Source organism: Hyperoodon ampullatus, assembly GCF_949752795.1.
Source record: "Hyperoodon ampullatus genome assembly, chromosome: 4".
Taxonomy (NCBI): Eukaryota; Metazoa; Chordata; class Mammalia; order Artiodactyla; family Ziphiidae; genus Hyperoodon; species Hyperoodon ampullatus.
In genome coordinates, this window is record NC_136917.1 from 17,067,443 (window position 1) to 17,086,736 (window position 19,294).

Here is a 19,294-nt window from a genome sequence, read left to right on the forward strand (position 1 = left end):
TGCTTGGGGTAGAATTGCCCCCTCCCATCCTGTTTGCTGCCACCTAAGAGACTAGGAGAAGCAGCTAAGGACCTTTATCCCAGGAGGACGAGCTCAACCCTCTATATGGTGGATACCCTCTTTTTTGGAATTGGTGTCTTTAAAATATACAGCTTTGTTGCCAACAGCTGTCACAGATGTTGAGTTTTTGAGCTGGAATAGCTGTGGGAGAAAAGAATGTGTTGGCAAAATATACCTATTGATAATAATCACCTTTCAGATTTAGTTCATTGCTACATCCTAATTTAATATCTCATTCAATTCTCATAACACCTCTATTACATAGTTAAGGGATAATAATTGTAATTCCTCAGTCTGGGAGCTAAAGCATACATTTAACTAACTTGCTCTAATTCATAAAGCCGTTTAGTTTTGTTTGTTTGTTTTTTTATTCAAGTATAGTTAATCTACAACGTTGTGTTAGTTTCAAGTGTACAGCAAAGTGATTCAGTTATACATGTATATATAATATTCTTTTTCAGATTCTTTTTCCTTATAGGTTATTACAAGATATTGAGTATCGTTCCCTGTTCTATACAGTAGCTCCTTGTTGGTTATCTCCTTTATATACAATAGTGTATATGTTAATCCCAAATTCCTAATTCATCTCCCCCACCCCCTGCTATCCCCTTTCATGACCATAAGTTTGTTTTCTATGTCTGAGTTTATTTCTGTTTTGTAAATAAGTTCATTTGTGTCATTTTTTTAGATTCCACAAATAAGTGATTATCATATTGTATTTTTCTTTCTCTGTCTGACTTACTTCACTTAATATGATAATCTCTAGGTCCATCCATGATGCTGCAAATGGCATTATTTCATTCTTTTTTATGGCTGAGTAATATTCCGTTGTATATATATATACCACATCTTTATCCATTCCTCTGTCAGTGGACATTTAGGTTGCCTTCATGTCTTGACTACTGTAAATAGTGCTGCAGTGGACATTGGGGTGCATGTATCTTTTGAAATTAGAGTCTTCTCCAGATATATGCCCAGGAGTGGGATTGCTGGATTATATAGTAACTCTATTTTTAGTTTTTTAAGGAACCTCCATGCTGTTCTCCATAGTGGTTGCACCTATTTACACTCCCACCAACAGTGTAGGAGGGTTCCTTTTTCTCCACATCCTCTCCAGCATTTATTATTTGTAGACTTTTTAATGATAGTCATTCTGACTGGTGTGAGGAAACACCTTATTGTAGTTTTGATATGCATTTCTCTAATAATCAGTGATATTGAGCATCTTTTCATGTGCCTCTTGGCCATTTGTCTGTCTTCTTTGGAGAAATGTCTGTTTAGATCTTCTGCCTATTTTTTCACTGGGTTGTTTGTTTTTTGGATAATAAGCTGTATGAGCTGTTTGTATATTTTGGAAATTAATCCTTTGTCGATGGCATCATTTGCAAATATTTTCTCCCAGTTCATAGTTTGTCTTTTCGTTTTGTTTATGGTTTTCCTTTGCTGTGCAAAAGCTTCTAAATTTAATTAGGTCCCATTTGTTTATTTTTGTTTTCATTTCCATTACTCTAGGAGACAGATCCAAAAAAATATCACTGCAATTTATGTCAAACAGTGTTCTGCCTGTGTTTTCCTCTAGGGGTTTTATAGTATCCAGTCTTACATTTAGGTCCTTAATCCATTTTGAGTTTATTTTTGTGCATGGTGTTAGAGAATGTTCTAATTTCATTCTTTTACATGTAGCTGTCCAGTTTTCCCAGCACCACTTATAGAGACTGTCTTTTCTCCATTGTATATTCTTGCCTCCTTTGTCATAGATTAATTGACCATAAGTGCATGGGTTTATTTCTGGGCTTTCTGTCCTGTTCCATTGATCTACGTATCTGTTTTTTTGCGAGTACCATACTGTTTGATGACTGTAGCTTTGTAGTAGAGTCTGAAGTCAGGGAACATGATTCCTCCAGCTCCATTCTTCTTTCTCAAGATTGTTTTGGCTATTTGGGGTCTTCTGTATGTCCATACAAATTAAAAACAAGTTTGTTGCAGTTCTGTGAAAAATGCTATTGGTAACTTGATAGGAACTGCATTGAATTCTGTAGATTGCTTTGGTACTATGGTCATTTTAACAATACTGATGCTTCTGATACAAGAACACTGTATATGTTTTCATCTCTTTTTTTTTTTTTTTGCGGTACGCGGGCCTCTCACTGTTGTGGCCTCTCCCGTTGCGGAGCACAGGCTCCGGACGCGCAGGCTCAGCGGCCATGGCTCACGGGCCCAGCCACTCCGCGGCATGTGGGATCCTCCCGGACCGGGGCACGAACCCGTGTCCCCTGCATCGGCAGGTGGACTCTCAACCACTGCGCCACCAGGGAAGCCCTGTTTTCATCTCTTTGTATCATATTCATTTTCTTTTAATCAGCGGCTTATAGTTTTTGGAGTACAGGTCTTTTGCCTCCTTGGGTAGGTTTATTCCTAGGTATTTTATTCTTTTTGACGTGATGGTAAATGGGATTGTTTCCTTAATTTCTCTTTCTGATATTTCTTCGTTAGTATATAGAAATGCAACAGATTTCTGTGTATTAATTTTGTACCCAGCAACTTTACCAAATTCACTGATGAGCTCTAGTAATTTTCTGGTAGCATCTTTATGATTTTCTATGTATCTGCATATGTATCTGTATCTTCATGTCATCTGCAGACAGTGAAAGTTTTACTTCTTTTCCAATTTGGATTCCTTTATTTCTTTTCTTTTTTTTTTCTTCCTCATTGCTGTGGCTATGGCTTCCAAAACTATCAAAGTGGTGAGAGTGAGCATCCTTGTCTTGTTCCCGATCTTAGAGGAAATTCTTTCAACTTTTCACCATTGAGTATGATGTTAGATGTGGGTTTGTCATATATGGCCTTTATTATGTTGAGGTTTGTTCCCACTATGCCCACTTTCTGAAGAGTTCTTATCATAAATGGATGTTGAATTTTATCAAAAGCTTTTTCTGCATCTACTGAGATGATCATATGGTTTTTATTCAGTTTGTTAATGTGGTGTATCACACTGAATTAATTTGTGGGTACTGAAAAATCCTTGCATCCCTGGGATAAGTCCCACTTGATCATGGTGTATAATCCTTTTAATGTATTGTTGGACTTCGTTTGCTACTATTTTGTTGAGGATTTTTGCGTCTATGTTCATCGGTGATACTGGCCTGTAATTTTCTTTTTTTGTGATATGTTTGTCTGGTTTTGGTATCAGGGTAATAGTGGCCTCACAGAATGAGTTTGGAAGTGTTCCTTCTTCTGCAGTTTTTTGGAATAGTTTCAGGAGGGTAAGTGTTAACTCTTTCAATGTTCGGTAGAATTTGCTTGTGAAGCCATCTGGTCCTGGACTTATGCTTGTTGGGAGTTTTTTAACTAGTGATTCAATTTCAGTACTGGTAATTAGTCTGTTCGTATTTTCTATTCCTGCCTGGTTCAGTTTTGGGAAATTGTACCTTTCTAAGAATTTGTACATTTCTTCTAGGTTGTCCGTTCTATTGGTGTACAGTTGCTCATAGTCATCTCTTATGATGCTTTGTACTTCTGTGGTGTTGGTTATAACTTTTCCTTTTTCATTTCTGACTTTATTGATTCGGGCCCTCTCCCCTTTTTTCTTTTTCTTTTTCTTCTTAAAAATTAATTAATTTATGGCTGCTTTGGGTCTTTGTTGCTGTGTGCAGACTTGCTGTAGTTGCCTCGAGCAGGGGCTACTCTTCGTTGCAGTGTGCGGGCTTCTCAGTGTGGTAGCTTCTCTTGTTGTGGAGCATGGGGTCTAGGTGCGCGGGCTTCAGTAGTTGTGGCACACGGGCTCAGTAATTGTGGCTCACGGGCCCTGGAGCACAGGCTCAGTAGTTGTGGCGCACGGGCTTAGTTGCTCCACAGCATGTGGGATCTTCCCAGACCAGGGCTTGAACCCGTGTCCCCTGCGTTGGCAGGTGGATTCTTAACCACTGAGCTTCCAGGGAAGTCCCTCTCTTTTTTCTTGATGAGTCTGGCCAAAGGTTTATCAATTTTGTTCATCTTTTCAAAGAACCAGCTTTTAGTTTGTTGGTCTTTTCTATTGTTTTTTTAGTCTCTACTTCATTTATTTCTTCTGATCTTTATGAGTTCTTTCCTTCTACTAACTTTGGGTTTTGTTTGTTCTTCTTTAGTTGCTTTAGGCATAAAATTAGGTTGTTTATTTGAGATTTTTCTTGTTTCCTGAGGTAAGCTTTATTGCTATAAACTTCCCTCTTAGTATTACTTTTGCTGCATCTCATAGGTTTTGGATTGTTATGTTTTCATTTTCATTTGTCTCTAGGTATTTTTTTATTTCCTCTTTGATTTCTTCTGTGATCCATTGGTTGTTTAGTAGTGTATTGTTTAACCTCCACGTATTTGTATTTTTTGCAGTTTTTTTCATGTAGTTGATTTCTGGCCTCATAGTGTTGTGGTCAGAAAAGATGCTTGATACAGTTTCACTTTTCTTAAATTTACAGAGGCTTGCTTTGTTGCCCAGCGTGTGATCTGTCCTGGAGAATGTTCCACGTACACTTGAGAAGAATGTGTATTCTGCTGCTTTCGGATGGAATGCCCTGTAAATATCAACTAAGTCCATCTGGTCTAATGTGCCATTTAAGGCCTGTGTTTCCTTATTGCTTTTCTGTCTGGATGAGCTATCCATTGATGTAAGCAGGGTGTTAAAAGTCCCCCACTGTTGTGTTACTGTCAATTTCTTCTTTTATGTCTGTTAACATTTGCCTTATATATTGAGGTGCTGCTATGTAGGGTGCATATATATTTACAATTGTTGTATATTCTTGGATTGATCCTTTGATCATTATGTAGTGTCCTTCTTTGTCTCTTATAACAGTCTTTATTTTAAAGTTTATTTTGCCTGATGTAAGTATTGCAACTTTGGCTTTCTTTTGATTTCCATTAGCGTAGAATACCTTTTTCCATCTCCTCACTTTCAGTCTGTATGTGTCTCTAGATCTGAAGTGAGTCTCTTGTAGGCAGCAAATATATGGGTCTTGTTTTTGTATCCATTCAGCCAGTATGTCTCTTTTGGTTGGAGCATTTAGTTCATTTACATTTAAGATAATTATCGACATGTATGTTCCTATTGCCATTTTGTTAATTGTTTTGGATTTGTTTTTGTAGGTTTTTCCCCCCATTCTTTGTTTTCTTGTCGTGATTTGGTGACTAACTTTAGTGTTATGTTTGGATTTCTTTTTCTGTTTTGTGTGTATATCTATTATGCATTTTTGTTTTGTGGTTACCATGAAGTTTTTGTATAGGAGTCTATATTTATATGTGCTTATTTTAAGTTGCTGTTCTCTTAATTTCAAACGCATTTTAGATACCCTGAATTTGTATTCTTCTCCCCTGATGATTACTGTTTTTGATTTTCTATTTTACATCTAATTGTTTTGTGTATCCCTTAACTGCTTATTGTTGGATACAAATGATTTTACTACTTTTTTTAAAATTTGTTTATTTATTTATTTTGGGCTGCATTGGGTCTTTGTCGTTGTGCACGGGCTTTCTCTAGTTGTGGCGAGCAGGTGCTACTCTTCGTTGTGGTGAACAACCTTCTCACTGTGGTGGCTTCTCTTGTTGCAGAGCACGGGCTCTAGGCATACGGGCTTCAGTAGTTGTGGCGCACGGGCTTAGTTGCTCTGCGGCACATGGGATCTTCCTGGACCAGGGCTCAAACCCGTGTCCCCTGCATTGGCAGGTGGATTCTTAACCACTGCACCACCAGGGAAGTCCATATTTTACTACTTTTATCTTTTAATCTCCCTACTAGCTTTGTGTGTGGATGATTTCCTACCTTTATTGTATGTTTGCCTTTCCCAGTGAGACTTTTTCTTTTCTTTTCTTTTCTTTTTAAATTTATTTATTTATGGCTGTGTTGGGTCTTCGTTTCTGTGCGAGGGCTTTCTCTAGTTGCGGCGAGCGGGGGCCGCTCTTCGTCGCAGTGCGCGGGCCTCTAACTGTCACGGCCTCTCGTTGCAGAGCACAGGCTCCAGACGCACAGCCCCAGTAGTGTGGCTCACGGGCCCAGTTGCTCCGCGGCATGTGGGATCTTCCCAGACCAGGGCTCGAACCCGTGTCCCCTGCATTGGCAGGCAGACTCTCAACCACTGCGCCACCAGGGAAGCCCTTGTAATTTTCTTGTTTCTAGTTGTGGCCTTTTCTTTTCCACCTAGAGCAGTCCCTTTAGCATTTGTTGTAAAGCTGGTTTGGTGGTGCTGAAATCTTTTAGCTTTTGCTTGTCTGTAAAGCTTTTGACTTCTCTATCAAAATTGAAAGAGAGCCTTGCTAGGTAGAGTATTCTTGGTTGTAGGTTTTTCTCTTTCATCACTTTAAGTATATTGTGCCACTCCCTTCTGGCCTGCAGGGTTTCTGCTGAAAAATCAGCTGATAGCCTTATGGGAGTTCTCCTGTTTGTTATTTGTTGCTTTTCCCTTGTTGCTTTTAATATTCTCTCTTTATATTTAATTTTTGTCCTTTTGATTACAGTGTGTTGCGGTGTATTCCCCTGTGGGTTAATTCTGTATGGGACTCTGCACTTCCTGGACTTGGGCGACTATTTCTTTTCCCAGGTTAGGGAAGTTTTCAGCTATTATCTCTTGAAATATTTTCTCAGGTCCTTTCTCTCTCTCTTCTCCTTCTGGGACCCCTATAATATGAATATTAGCATGCTTGACGTTGTCCCAGAGGTCTCAAACTGTCCTCATTTCTTTTCATTCTTTTTTCTTTTTTTGGTTTGGCAGCGGTGATTTCCACTACTCTGTATTCCAGCTCACGGATCCATTCTTGTCCTTCATTTAGTCTACTGTTGGTTCCTTTTAGTGTGTTTTTCATTTCAGTTATTGTATTCTTTAATTTTGTTTGTTCCCCTGGTGGGTGAGGTTGGTCCAGGGGCTTGTGCAGGCTTCCTGGTGGGAGGGGCCCGTGCCTGCCTCCTGGTAGGTGGAACTGGGTCTTGGTTTTCTGGTGGGCAGGGCCATGTTTAGGGCTGTGTTTAGAGGCAGCTGTGGACAGGAAGTCTTTAGGCAACCTGTCTGCTGATGGGTGGGCCTGTGTCCACACCCAGCTTGTTGCTTGGCCTGAGGTATCCCAGCACTGGAGCCTACAGGCTGTTGGGTGTGACCAGGTCTTGGTGCCAATATATCAGCCTCCCCCGTGTATCTGCCACCAGTGTCTGCGTCCCCAGGGTGGGCCACAGCTGCCCCCCACCTTCCCAGGAGACCTTGCAAGACCAACAGGTAGGTCTGGCCCAGGCTCCTGTGAAATTACTGCTTTTGTCTTTGGTCCTGGTGTGCATGAGATTTTGTGTGCACCCTTTAAGAATGAAGTCTTATTTCCCCCAAGCCTGTGGAGCTTCTACAATCAAGCCCCGCTGTCCCTCAAAGCTAAATGCTCTAGGGGCTCCTCTTCCTGTTGCCAGACCCCCAGACTGGGGGCCCTGATATGGGGCTCAGAACTCTTGCTCCTGTGGGGAAACCTCTATAATATAATTATTCTCCAGTTTGGGGTTCACCTACCTGGGGGATATGGGATTTGATTATATTGTAAGTCCACGCCTCCTACCAGTCTCATGGTTCTGTCTTTATGTCTTTAGCTGTAGAGGATCTTTTCTGGTAGGTTTCAATCTTTTTCAACAATGATTGTTCTGCAGATTCTTGTGATTTTGGTGTGCTTGTGAGAGTTGATGAGCTTAAGGTCCTTCTACTCTGCCATCTTGGCCACTCTCCTATTTAGTTTTAATTATGGAATCAAAACTGGAATCCAGGTCTCTTGTCTTCCAAACAAGTGCTCTTTTTGCTAACTGCATTGACAAATTTGTTTCGATGCCAAGTGTTTAAAAGAACGTTTTACATAAATATTTGTATTTGTATGGAAGTTTTATGGCTTAGAAAATTTGGTAGCCAGGAGTAATATTATTTTCTTTATATAGATGAGAAAAATGAGTCTTAGAAAGATTGACCTACCCAATATTGTAGAGTTTGCAAGTGAGAGCAATGACTAGAACTTAGCCCTTTTTTTGTCCAGTGTTTTCCTGATAAACCAAGCTGTTGGTACATGGTGTCTATAGTGGTTGTCAATAAATATATGCCAAAATATATATATTGAAGAGAACTCAATCTCTTCTTGATTCTTCAGCCCTGTTGCTAGAAAGGATAAGTTTCAGGTTTTAGAGAGTATCAAACTTTTCTCCCAGATCCAAGGTTATAGACCAGGATTATACTAGTCCACTTTGTTGAATGCATCACTTGAATAATCTGGTTTTTTTTGGGGGGGTCTAAGTAATAGGTCTGGAAAAGGCAACTGACCTTGTTTCTCACAGAAATCATGGGAAGAGTTAGGACTGAGAGTACGTGTCAGCAGTATGTCCAAGGAGGAATTGGGCCAGAACTAGCCTTTGGCACAGACAGGCATCAGTCCATTTAAACTGTAGCACTGGATTGAGACGCATAGTTAATTATGTTTCTGGGCCCAGGTTGGGCACTTGAGGGTGTTTCCTAGGCTAGAACAGTGCACTGAGAATGACAGCCCACTAGTGGGAAAAGCCCAGCAAAGATCTAGGAAATGCAAATGATAGTCAATTTATTAATCTAATTGAGTAGAACAGTTATTGCGTCCCTGTTGACTATCTCTTATTTGCTCAGCAAGAGGTCTCTGAAATTGATGTATCGCTCTAAAGCTCTAGGCCAGAGAATGTGTTAACTACAGAGGGCAGCGTAGCTTAAGTTGGCTCTTTACATCAGTCTAAGAAATGATACTGCATCTAGAATGAATAAGAGCAAGAAGTTCAGTTTAAAGCAGAGGTTCTCAGATTTTAGAGAGGAGCAGAATCACCCTGAGGGCTTGTTAAAACACATTACTGGGCCCTACGCTCAGAATTTCTGCTTTCGTAGGTCTGGGCTGGAGCCCAAGAATTGCATTAGTAACAGATTTCCAGGTTGATGCTGATGCTGCTGGTCCTGGGATCACACTTTGAGGACCACTTACCTAGGAAGAGATGATGAAGTGGGTATAGCTGTTTAGTTCTTCTTGATTAAAGCCTTCACAGAGGAGGGAAAGGGGAACTAACCTGTCAGTTTCTACCACAGTCAAGACCCTGTGCCAGGTGACTTGCAGTCATTTAATTTAACCCTTGAAACCACTCTGCGAAGTAGTCCTTACCCCGTTTCCCCTCTCAACATACACGTTCAGAGCTTACTGGAATAATTCTTACTTCAAGGACAGCTTTCACTTATAACTCAAAGAATAATGTTGCATATACCATTATATGAACATGATTTTATGTAATGTAGAGGATATATTAAATTCTGTTATTGGTGATACATATTTGTTGCTCTTCTTGTACATTTCTGAGAGATATAAAATGTAGGTTCACTTAGCAGTAATGATTATACAGTAGATAGAATTGCTGAGACATTATGTTTTCTCATACAAAACATGAAGAGAATGGGAGGGTTTATTTTAACATTAAGTAAAATACATTTTTAGATCACAGGAAAGATGGGCCTATGTTAATAATTTTTTTTTTTCCTTTTGGCCGTGCCACGGGGCATGTGGGATCTTAGTTCCCCAACCAGAGAATCGAACCTGCACCCCCTGCATTGGAAGCATGGAGTCTTAACCACTGGACTGTCAGGGAAGTCCCAGGCCTATGTTAATTTTGTCAGCGTTTTTTTTTGGTTTTTTTTTTTTTTTTTTTATGGTGCCAGTTGGTCATTGACCAGTCCTATTGTAGAAACAGATAAAGGGAGGGATGGTGAATTTCAGAATAGTTGGTACCAAAAAATGGCCTAAATTCTTGATAGTACAATCACAGTACTTAACTCCTTTAAAGTGTTCTTTGTTAATGTTATTTTTGAAAGGTCAACTTGTTTTTAGTGGCTTTCAGTGAAGTTACTTTGTGTTGTTGACAGATTCGCACAGAATTATTAAAAAAACAACAACAGTGATACAAGCAGTTGAATTGAAGGCATTCTGGGAAACCTGCTGTTTATTGTGAAAATCATCTTTGATCTTGAAATTAAAAGTAAAGCTGGAAAGGAATTTACAAACGAGAAAAAAAAGAAGTTTGGGATCGGACTCACAGGATCTGGGCTTGGAAATGCCTCAGGTAAATCATACAGAGTAGGTGCAGAGTTTTATATTTTCCCACTGCAGTTGGTTCAGTAAGTTCTCTGAATCTTAACACAACTTGTTATACTATCTTTTAAAGACATTTTGCTTCTGATCTCAACTGGTTTTGAATACATGTCCTTCCTTTGCTATAGCTTTGAAATTTAATGAGGTTGACACAGGGAGCAATGCGAAGGAGAAGTTGGTTAGAAGGTAGCAGAGGTGCTGGCTTTTATGGGGGCTAAACCAACTCCCCTGAAAATTAATCTGCCACAGAAAGCCCATTTCCATCCCCTCTATCTTCTTCTAGTTTCCCAATTTTCCTTTCCCTTCATGCCCATTGAATTCAGTTAGGAGGAAATGGTGAGGGACTTCAACCTTTCTCTCTTTCACACACACACATATATACATACATACATACATACATACCTATACCTCCCACAAAACATGTCTGAGGATGACTGTATCTATTTATATCATGGTAACTACTTTGAATTGCTCAGTTCTGGTTTGAGGCAATCACCGAAACAATAAATGAAGTCCTGTTAGTCCCTATTCCGCATATCCAAACTTCTTCCCTTCCCCCTCCAGTGGTTAGGTCTTATCCCTCCACCCCCCGCCCTTTATTTTTTGTCTGTGTTGGGTCTCCACTGCTGCACGCGGGCCCTCTCCAGCCGCGGCGAGGGGGGGCCACTCTTAGCCGCGGTGCGCAGGCCTCCCACTGCGGCGGCCCCTCCTGCTGCGGAGCACGGGCTCCAGAGCGCAGGCTCAGCAGCTGCGGCGCACAGGCCCAGCCGCTCCGCGGCACGTGGGATCCTCCCAGACCAGAGATCAAACCCGCGTCCCCCGCATTGGCAGGGGCGACTCCCATCCACTGCGCCACCAGGGAAGCCCTATCCCTCCCCTTTTTATGCTGGGGAGAAACCTAGAAATAATGAGAGGGCAGTGACTCTGAGGTGGCTTTATGTGGGGCCAGGCAGAACTGTGCCTCGAGCATGGGAAATCAGCAACTTGCCGAGATGGTCCAGTGATTTGGAGGCAGGCAGCGGAGGCAAAAGGGGGTTTGCTAGCTGATAGTAAAAAGACCAGTGGCCTCCCTCCACCCCAGCCACTATACCAAGTGGACTGCAGATACCCATTTTGAGTTCTTTCCCATTCAAGGTTTCATTCGCTATTTATTGAATACTTGAATTTAGGTCTATAAAACACTTATTTTGAGCTTGCAACCTGGCGAGCTTGCGGAAAGTAAGAGAAAGAAAAGAATGGGATGGGAAGTACCCATGGAGGAAAACATGGTGAAAGAGTGTGTGAAAAGGGGTCAGTCTGTGGTAGGTGGAAGGTATATGAATAGAGAAATATAAGCAAGTAGACTAATATAATTTTTAAAGTTTTGTCAGAAACTTGCAAGAGAAGAACAAAAAGGCAAGCAGGGAATTTGTATTCTTTCCCATCTTCTTCCTTTATCCAAGTTAGATTTCAAAGTGAGGACTTTGACTTGTTTGGGCCACTTTAGTAGTCTTAGCCCGAACTTCACTCTGAAGTGATTTGTTTACACCTTGAAATGGTAAAGGGGGGATAAAGAGAAAAGAAGGAGCATCAACTCTGGGTGCCGAGTCTTTTTTTCTCCCTTTCTTACTTATCACAGAAATTGTATCCTTCTCAGGGATCACGATTAAGGCTACTGAGTTCATGCCCCAGTTACTGGCCTCACTCAGCAGATTTTTTGATATTTGGCTGATCCTGTCTCCATCACATTCCTGGAGGGATTTGTTGGACTAGAGATGCCCAAATGGTCTTACACTTGTTTTGGGAAATAAGACATTGAACTCATTTAGGAGTATAGAGACTGTCTTGCTACCTCTGCAGACCCGAAGAAATGGCAGGGGATTCTCCACTTTCTGGAGTTAGAACAGTAAGTGTTGTTAGAGATGGATTTGAAGAAATGTTACATAGCTAATAAATAAAAGTACTCATTAGGTACTACATGCTGACTCTGGTGGCTAAATAAGCTTTAGTTTTTAGAAGTTAGGTATAATTAACAATTTCCAGTCTATTCCTTTTCCAATGTTTGATGCATCTTAGTTATTTTCCTAATATAAGTCCATAGTTTAATGTTAGTTAGATATTTTAAATGTACTAAAATTAAAAAGCAGGAAAAAATACAAAATTGTTTTAAAGATAATTATTTAGTTGGTGTGAGGGTGGGGCTTGTGTGTAATAAACTGGTCTCGAAGCAGTCATTAACTTTCCAAAATTAAAATCACTCTGTTGTAGCCTAGTGTAAGCGGAATGGATCCGCCTTTTGGGGATGCCTTTCGAAGCCACACCTTTTCAGAACAGACTCTGATGAGCACAGATCTCTTAGCAAACAGTTCAGATCCAGATTTCATGTATGAACTGGTAAGTAACATTTTCTTGGATTCTGCTTTAATCGATTTGAGGTAAAGGTGTTGTATCGTGTTTTTTTTATTTATAAATGTCTAAAAAGAAAAAATGATGTGATCAGGCCAAATTTTATTCTTGTCACTATCAGTCTGGTATTTTAGAAGGGTGTATGAACCCATTGAAAATAGTAAGAGGAAAGGTTATCTAAATATCCTTACGCCTAGTTTTTGATGATGAAGGTAGAAGCCGTCTTTTTAATATGCCTAACTGCTAAAGGACTTTAAAGCTGGGATATTTAGGAATGATAACATTGAGCAAGGCAGATGACACAGAGAATGTGAGACAAAGGTAGCAATTCCAAGCAACATCTGAATATACTAATCATTTATTCTTGAGGTAAATAGACACTTAAGATTCTTAAGAAAAAGACTTTAAGAATAATTTAAATTACATGCAGCTTAAGAAACACGGAGGTATATATAAAAACTGGAAAACTAACACAAATCCGTTAATTTGCTAAAAATTATTCAGTTGTACGCTTAATAGAGGTGAATTTTGTGGTATATAAACTATATTTCAATAAAGCTGTTAAAACACACAGAGACATACATGCAACCAAAAAAAACCAAAACCCCACGAACAAATGGAGAAATGAAAACAGAACAAAAAAAAACTGGAAAGCTGAAAATTTCCTCATTTTCTTCCTGAGCCTCCACCCACCAAACCTTCTCTCCAGCGATAATTACCACTAACAGAGATTTTCTATGCATATATAAATATATGCATATTTTAAATTGGATGACATATCATTGATACAGTATTCTGTAACTTAACTCTTTTTAACATAAAAACATGGTAAGTGGCCTTTCATCCTAGTACATTAGAGCTTAACCGCATTCCTTTTTTTTTTTTTTTTTTTTTGTGGTATGTGGGCCTCTCACTGTTGTGGCCTCTCCCGTTGCGGAGCACAGGCTCCGGACGCACAGGCCCAGCGGCCATGGCTCACGGGCCCAGCCGCTCCGCGGCATGTGGGATCTTCCCAGACCGGGGCACGAACCCGTTTCCCCTGCATCGGCAGGCGGACTCTCAACCACTGCGCCACCAGGGAAGCCCAACCGCATTCCTTTTAATGGCTGCATAGTCTTACTGACATTTAAAAAATCATCTCTCTACTCATGAGGAGTATCATACTCATGAGGAGGTAAAGTACTTTCCCATGCCCAAGAGTTGTTACCAGGTCTTACCAAAGATCTTATCTTTCTGTGGCTGAGTTGCACCTCTCTTTGGATTGCTCTTCACCTCTATGTTTAAATTCTCACTTAAAAAGACATATTCTGTGATGAAGGTAAGGCCTTTGTTATTTGCTTTATAACTGAAGCTTGTTTCTGAGAAGGTCCCCAAATCCTTCTAAGTTAAAGATCAGGAAATGTATACTGTTTTTCGGGAAGAGTGTTTACAGTGAAATTCAAGAGCCCTGAACCATACCTAAGTTTCTCAGGGGACATATTTTCCCTATTTCATCTTTCCTTGCCCGAGGAAATGATATTAAATGGAATGGTAGAGTGTCATGTAAGTAGTCTTTATTGTAAAAGCAGACCACAGGTTGAGTACTGATTTATCAATTTGATACATGAAAGTGAGGATGGAGGTAAATAATTCTTTCCTCAATTACGGTATGTGATTTTTTTTTTTAAACCTTTCTCAGGATAGAGAGATGAACTACCAGCAAAATCCTAGAGACAACTTCCTTTCTTTGGAGGACTGCAAAGACATTGAAAATCTCGAGTCTTTCACAGATGTCCTGGATAACGAGGGTGCTTTAACCTCAAACTGGGAACAGTGGGATACGTACTGTGAAGACTTAACGAAGTACACCAAACTAACCAGCTGTGACATCTGGGGAACAAAAGAAGTGGATTACTTGGGTCTCGATGACTTTTCTAGCCCTTATCAAGATGAAGAGGTCATAAGTAAAACTCCAACTTTGGCCCAGCTTAATAGCGAGGACTCTCAGTCTGTTTCTGATTCCCTTTATTACCCTGATTCACTTTTCAGTGTCAAACAAAATCCCTTGCCCTCATCATTCCCTGGTAAAAAGATCGCAAGCAGAGCAGCTGCTCCTGTGTGTTCTTCTAAGACTCTTCAGGCTGAGGTCCCTTTGTCAGACTGTGTCCAAAAAGCAAGTAAACCCACTTCAAGCACACAAATCATGGTGAAGACCAACATGTATCATAATGAAAAAGTGAACTTTCATGTTGAATGTAAAGACTATGTGAAAAAGGCAAAGGTAAAGATCAACCCAGTGCAGCAGAGCCGGCCTCTATTGAGCCAGGTTCATGCAGATGCAGCAAAGGAGAACACCTGCTACTGTGGTGCCGTAGCCAAAAGACCAGAGAAAAAAGGGACGGAGCCTCTGCAGGGCCATGCCACTCCAGCTTTGCCTTTTAAAGAAACCCAGGAACTATTACTCAGTCCCCTGCCCCAGGAGGGGCCTGTGTCTATTGCAGCAGGAGAGAGTAGCAGCCTTTCTGCCAGCACATCGGTCTCAGATTCATCCCAGAAAAAAGAAGAGCACAATTATTCCCTTTTTGTCTCTGACAACTTGGGTGAACAGCCAACCAAATGCAGTCCTGAAGAAGATGAGGAGGACGAGGAAGATGTTGACGATGAGGACCATGATGAAGGATTTGGCAGCGAGCACGAACTTTCTGAAAACGAGGAAGAGGAAGAAGAGGAAGAGGATTATGAAGATGACAAGGATGATGACATCAGTGACACTTTCTCGGAACCAGGTATTGTAGTGCTTGGAGGCTTACTGAATTGACTTTTTGCTACTCTCTTGAAATAGAAAGTTTTGCTGTGGATGCTTTCTTTGTCTTAGTTTGGGGATTAAATGACTTAGTATCTTGACTTGGATATGTAATTGCTTTTATCTATTCAAACAGCTCTAAAATAATCACTCTTGCTCATGTGTAGTTCACATGCTGATTCCTCGAGGGCTTCTTCTTAATTTATCTTATGTTAAGTGATCTGATTTGTCACTGTCTTGAGCAGCTGTGCAAAGATGCCAAAATTGATTGGTTTAAAAAATATTCCTATTTCTGCATGTGTCCCTCTGTTACAATTGAGGTATGTTTGGAGTCCCTAGAATGGTGAACCAAGCAATGATGGTTTCTATTACTCATCCCTAATAACCAACAAAGCCTACTTAATGAATAAGGTAAAAGAGAGCTTTTTCTTTGTGTCTGCTGCATGTTTCATTTGCACAGTATTTTTCCACTGAAGAAAAATACATGCTATAATTTAATGAGCATGAAGGAGTCTCTGCTCTATTTATATACAGTGCATATAAAAAAAAGGGAGAAAGAAAATGAAACCTGTGGGGAACTGGTTCACTTCAGCATGTACATGGTTGGGCCCTTGCCACTGTTGGCTTGTGCAGTTTATTTATGAAAAATAGTGTTGCCAAGTGGCACACAGTTAAATGCACAAAGAAGTGAAGATCTTCACATTTAAGCGAAAGTTATTTTCTTCAAAAATAATGTTAGTACTATAACTTCTACGTAAAAGACCAAGTTATTAAGAAAAATATAAATTGTGAAAGAGAGCCCTTTCATTGTTGGAATTTCAGGCAATATAAACATTGGTATTTAATTTTCAGAAAGCTTTTTCAGCCATAGTAGCTATATTGTAGCCAGTGAAGCATATTATTGCCCAGAGACTTTTCTCTTAGTGAAATCTTTCTATTGCACAAATGCTTCGATTTATGCATTTGATACAATTAAGTTGTTTGACTTGAGTGGATTTTCAAGTAAGGAAAAGGTGGAGGAAAAGGGTTTATGCCTTTTCTTTGGTTTACTTTAGCACTCAGTATAGCCTAGACAGAACAATTGTCTTTTCTGCTTAGCAGGAAAACTTTTCTCTCAACAAGTTAATGAAATCTGCTTTGAGGTGTTTCAAACTGTCTTTGCAGTTAGCAGTAAGTTATATAGCTCCCTCCCATAGGGAGACCAGAGTGCTCTCCATGAGTGGTCCTTAAAACCTGACAGGTCAGTCCTATTGTTTTGAGTCCCATATTTAGAATTAGGGTAGGAGGGAGGGTAAGGGTTGAGACAAGGAGTGATAACTAGGGTGATAACTAGGAAGTGGAAAGTGTGGGGAAGAAAACGCCTTTACCGGCTGGTGCTAAAAGGAATATAGAAATCTGAGGGAGTTGGTAAATCCCACTATCACCAAGCAAGGCAGGCAAGGACTATACTGCTGATTCCACTTCTGGTTGTAGTTTTGCTTTTCTTTGACTTTTTTTTTTTTTTTTCGGTGGGATCTTAGTTCCCTGACCATGGATTGAACCTGGGCCTCGACAATGAGAGCGTGGAGTCCTAACCACTGGACTGCCAGGGAATTCCTGCTTTTCTTTGACTTTTAACTCCAGTTTAAGTTCATCCTTGATCTTTTGACTTGATTTCACGTGGATAAATGTGTTGAGAGATGAGTAGGTCCATGAAGAGAAACCACTTGATAGGTTGACCCCCATTTCCATTTTCTCAGCCTTTTGACTCTTGTCGGGGGTGGGGCGGGAGAGCCCTGATTTGTGAGTTTGTTGGTGTTAAGCAACCAACAGTGCTTTAAACAGAGATGTGTTAGCTGGCATTTGTCAGGGTGAAGCCCTCTTCTTGGCACTATTTAACAATGCTAAATGTTTGGATGGCATTTAATTCACTCACTTCCAGTTGACTTGAAGTAAAACCTCTTGGTTAGTATTACTTGGACACTTCTCACAAATGTCAACGAATGACATGCTTTATCCACAAATCAATGATATTTTATGGTATTTTGGGGGCTTATTCTCATTTGCTAATGAAAATTTCCCCTCTTTTTGGAAGAGAGAGCTAAACAAGTGACTTCAAGAATACAACTGTGAGTTATTGGTGAGAGGCAAGAAGAAATTCTTTGAAGCAGAAAAGTGGGATAGTTATAGTTTCTTCAGAGTGGGTTGATTGGTTTAATTTGCAGCAGTTTACAAAGGCCCTTTTGTGATGACTAGCTCCCTTGATGCTGTTTCTTGGCAGTTGGCTACAACAGTGCCTGAGCCTACAAAGCTCCAGGAAAGGTGTAAAATGGAGTTTCAGTCCCTACTCTGGACTTGCTCCCAAGTTTTAATAGAGCCTATTCTGTGGACAGGCTACAACTCTTTGGGGTCATGGAATTACATGGTTGTAAGGCTAAGAATTAGGCCCCCAGAATGGGAGTTTATTTTGTAATCCCTACTAAGGATTTTCATGATTGACTTTACCAGCTTAATGGCAGTAATCTGCACTAACCAAAGATGTGTGATCAGAATTTTAGGCCTTTTTGACTACGTTTTGGTAACTGTGTCAGGAAGGAATGAGTTAGATCAATATGGTGATCCATCAAATGGAAAGAAAATGGAAAAGGCTCCATGGGAAATGTTACATTAAACAAATCATTGATATGTTAAAAAAAAATTGTGTGTGTGGGGTGCCTATTTTTGTGTTAGGCACTGTGTGTACTAGATTTTTGGCTATGCAGAGATGAACAAAATAGACATGATCCTTATCTTCATGCAACTTAGAGTTGAGTGGGTTTATTTACTGTCATGATTTCTCGGTCTTCTGATCTTATGTGTACTGTGACTTGGCAAGAGAAAGATTCAGGACAAGAGTTTCTTAAAATTTATTTGACTACAGAACTCACTTGTGATTGAAGACATATTTTATAGTAATAGTGTTCCTCAGAACACACTTCGAGAAATATTTAATCACCTTAAGTGCAAGACCAGTGATCTGGGAATATAATTTTCATGCATTCTACTTGATAACAGTAGTCTCTGTATTGAAAGGCAGATGACTTTAACAAATCCATTGTGTGTGTGTGTGTTATTGTGAGTTCATGGTGTATGCTATTAGAAAATACTAAAATATTAGGTCAAAGAAAACTGATAACCCTTAAATACTTTTTTTGGGAAAATGCTGAACATTTGTAAGTAAATAAAACTGGTTATTAATTTGGGTGGTAGAGAAGAAATCCAAATCCTAATGACTCTTTGGATTTAATGTGGAATATATGTGGGGGAAAAAATCTGTTTAGACCATTTAACTAGATAGGCACAAGCAAAGCGGGAAACCCATTTGGAGCTGGAGTCATGGGGCCTGAGCCAGTCCCAGCTCTGCCAAATCACTTAAACCCTCCATTGAGCATGTTTCTTTGTGTAAATAGGGTTAATAACCTCTTCCTACCCAGTTCTTAGAAGCCTCAAATGAAACATCTGTGAATGAAATACGTGAGTACGTTAAATGAGGGAGACAGTGTTTTGCCAGGAATCTAGGCCACCTAAGGGAGCATATCAAATAAAGTGTCAGGGGATGGGTTGCCTGAGGAAGCTGTATGTGAAAATGTTTCCCTTATACTTTGGGCTGGGGTGGACTTAAATGTGGGACACCAGTTCTTGACATTGATAGGAAGATGGGAGTGTTTTGTTTGGTGCTGCCTGTGTTGAGGTGTTCCCAGCCATACTAGGGTAGTCTCTGTGAGCCAGTAATTTTAGCCTGGCCTCATGGAACAAAGGCCTTTTTAAAAAGGCCATTTCTGGCGGAAGCAGGTAGCCCTTGCACCTTTTCCAAAGCTAGGTTGATAACTGGAATAAGATAAAGTCCTTTAATTTAAAGTGATACATTAACACAAGTAAATAAAAAATTATTACTTTATGTATCTAACAGAATTTTCAAAA

The 19,294-nt window shown here is 40.1% G+C and overlaps 1 protein-coding gene across 1 annotated transcript in view; it reads left to right on the forward strand.

Moving 5' to 3' along the window:
* Window positions 1–12,037: 12,037 nt before the first annotated feature.
* Window positions 12,038–19,294, forward strand: part of CREBRF (CREB3 regulatory factor) — a gene marked incomplete at both ends in the record, with an annotated part of 28,282 nt that continues 21,025 nt past the window's right edge. Inside the window, 3 exons of the mRNA XM_079701420.1 lie at window positions 12,038–12,073; window positions 12,436–12,561; window positions 14,252–15,338. Coding sequence (XP_079557546.1) covers window positions 12,038–12,073; window positions 12,436–12,561; window positions 14,252–15,338 — 1,249 coding nt within the window. The remainder of the gene's footprint in view (window positions 12,074–12,435; window positions 12,562–14,251; window positions 15,339–19,294) is intronic.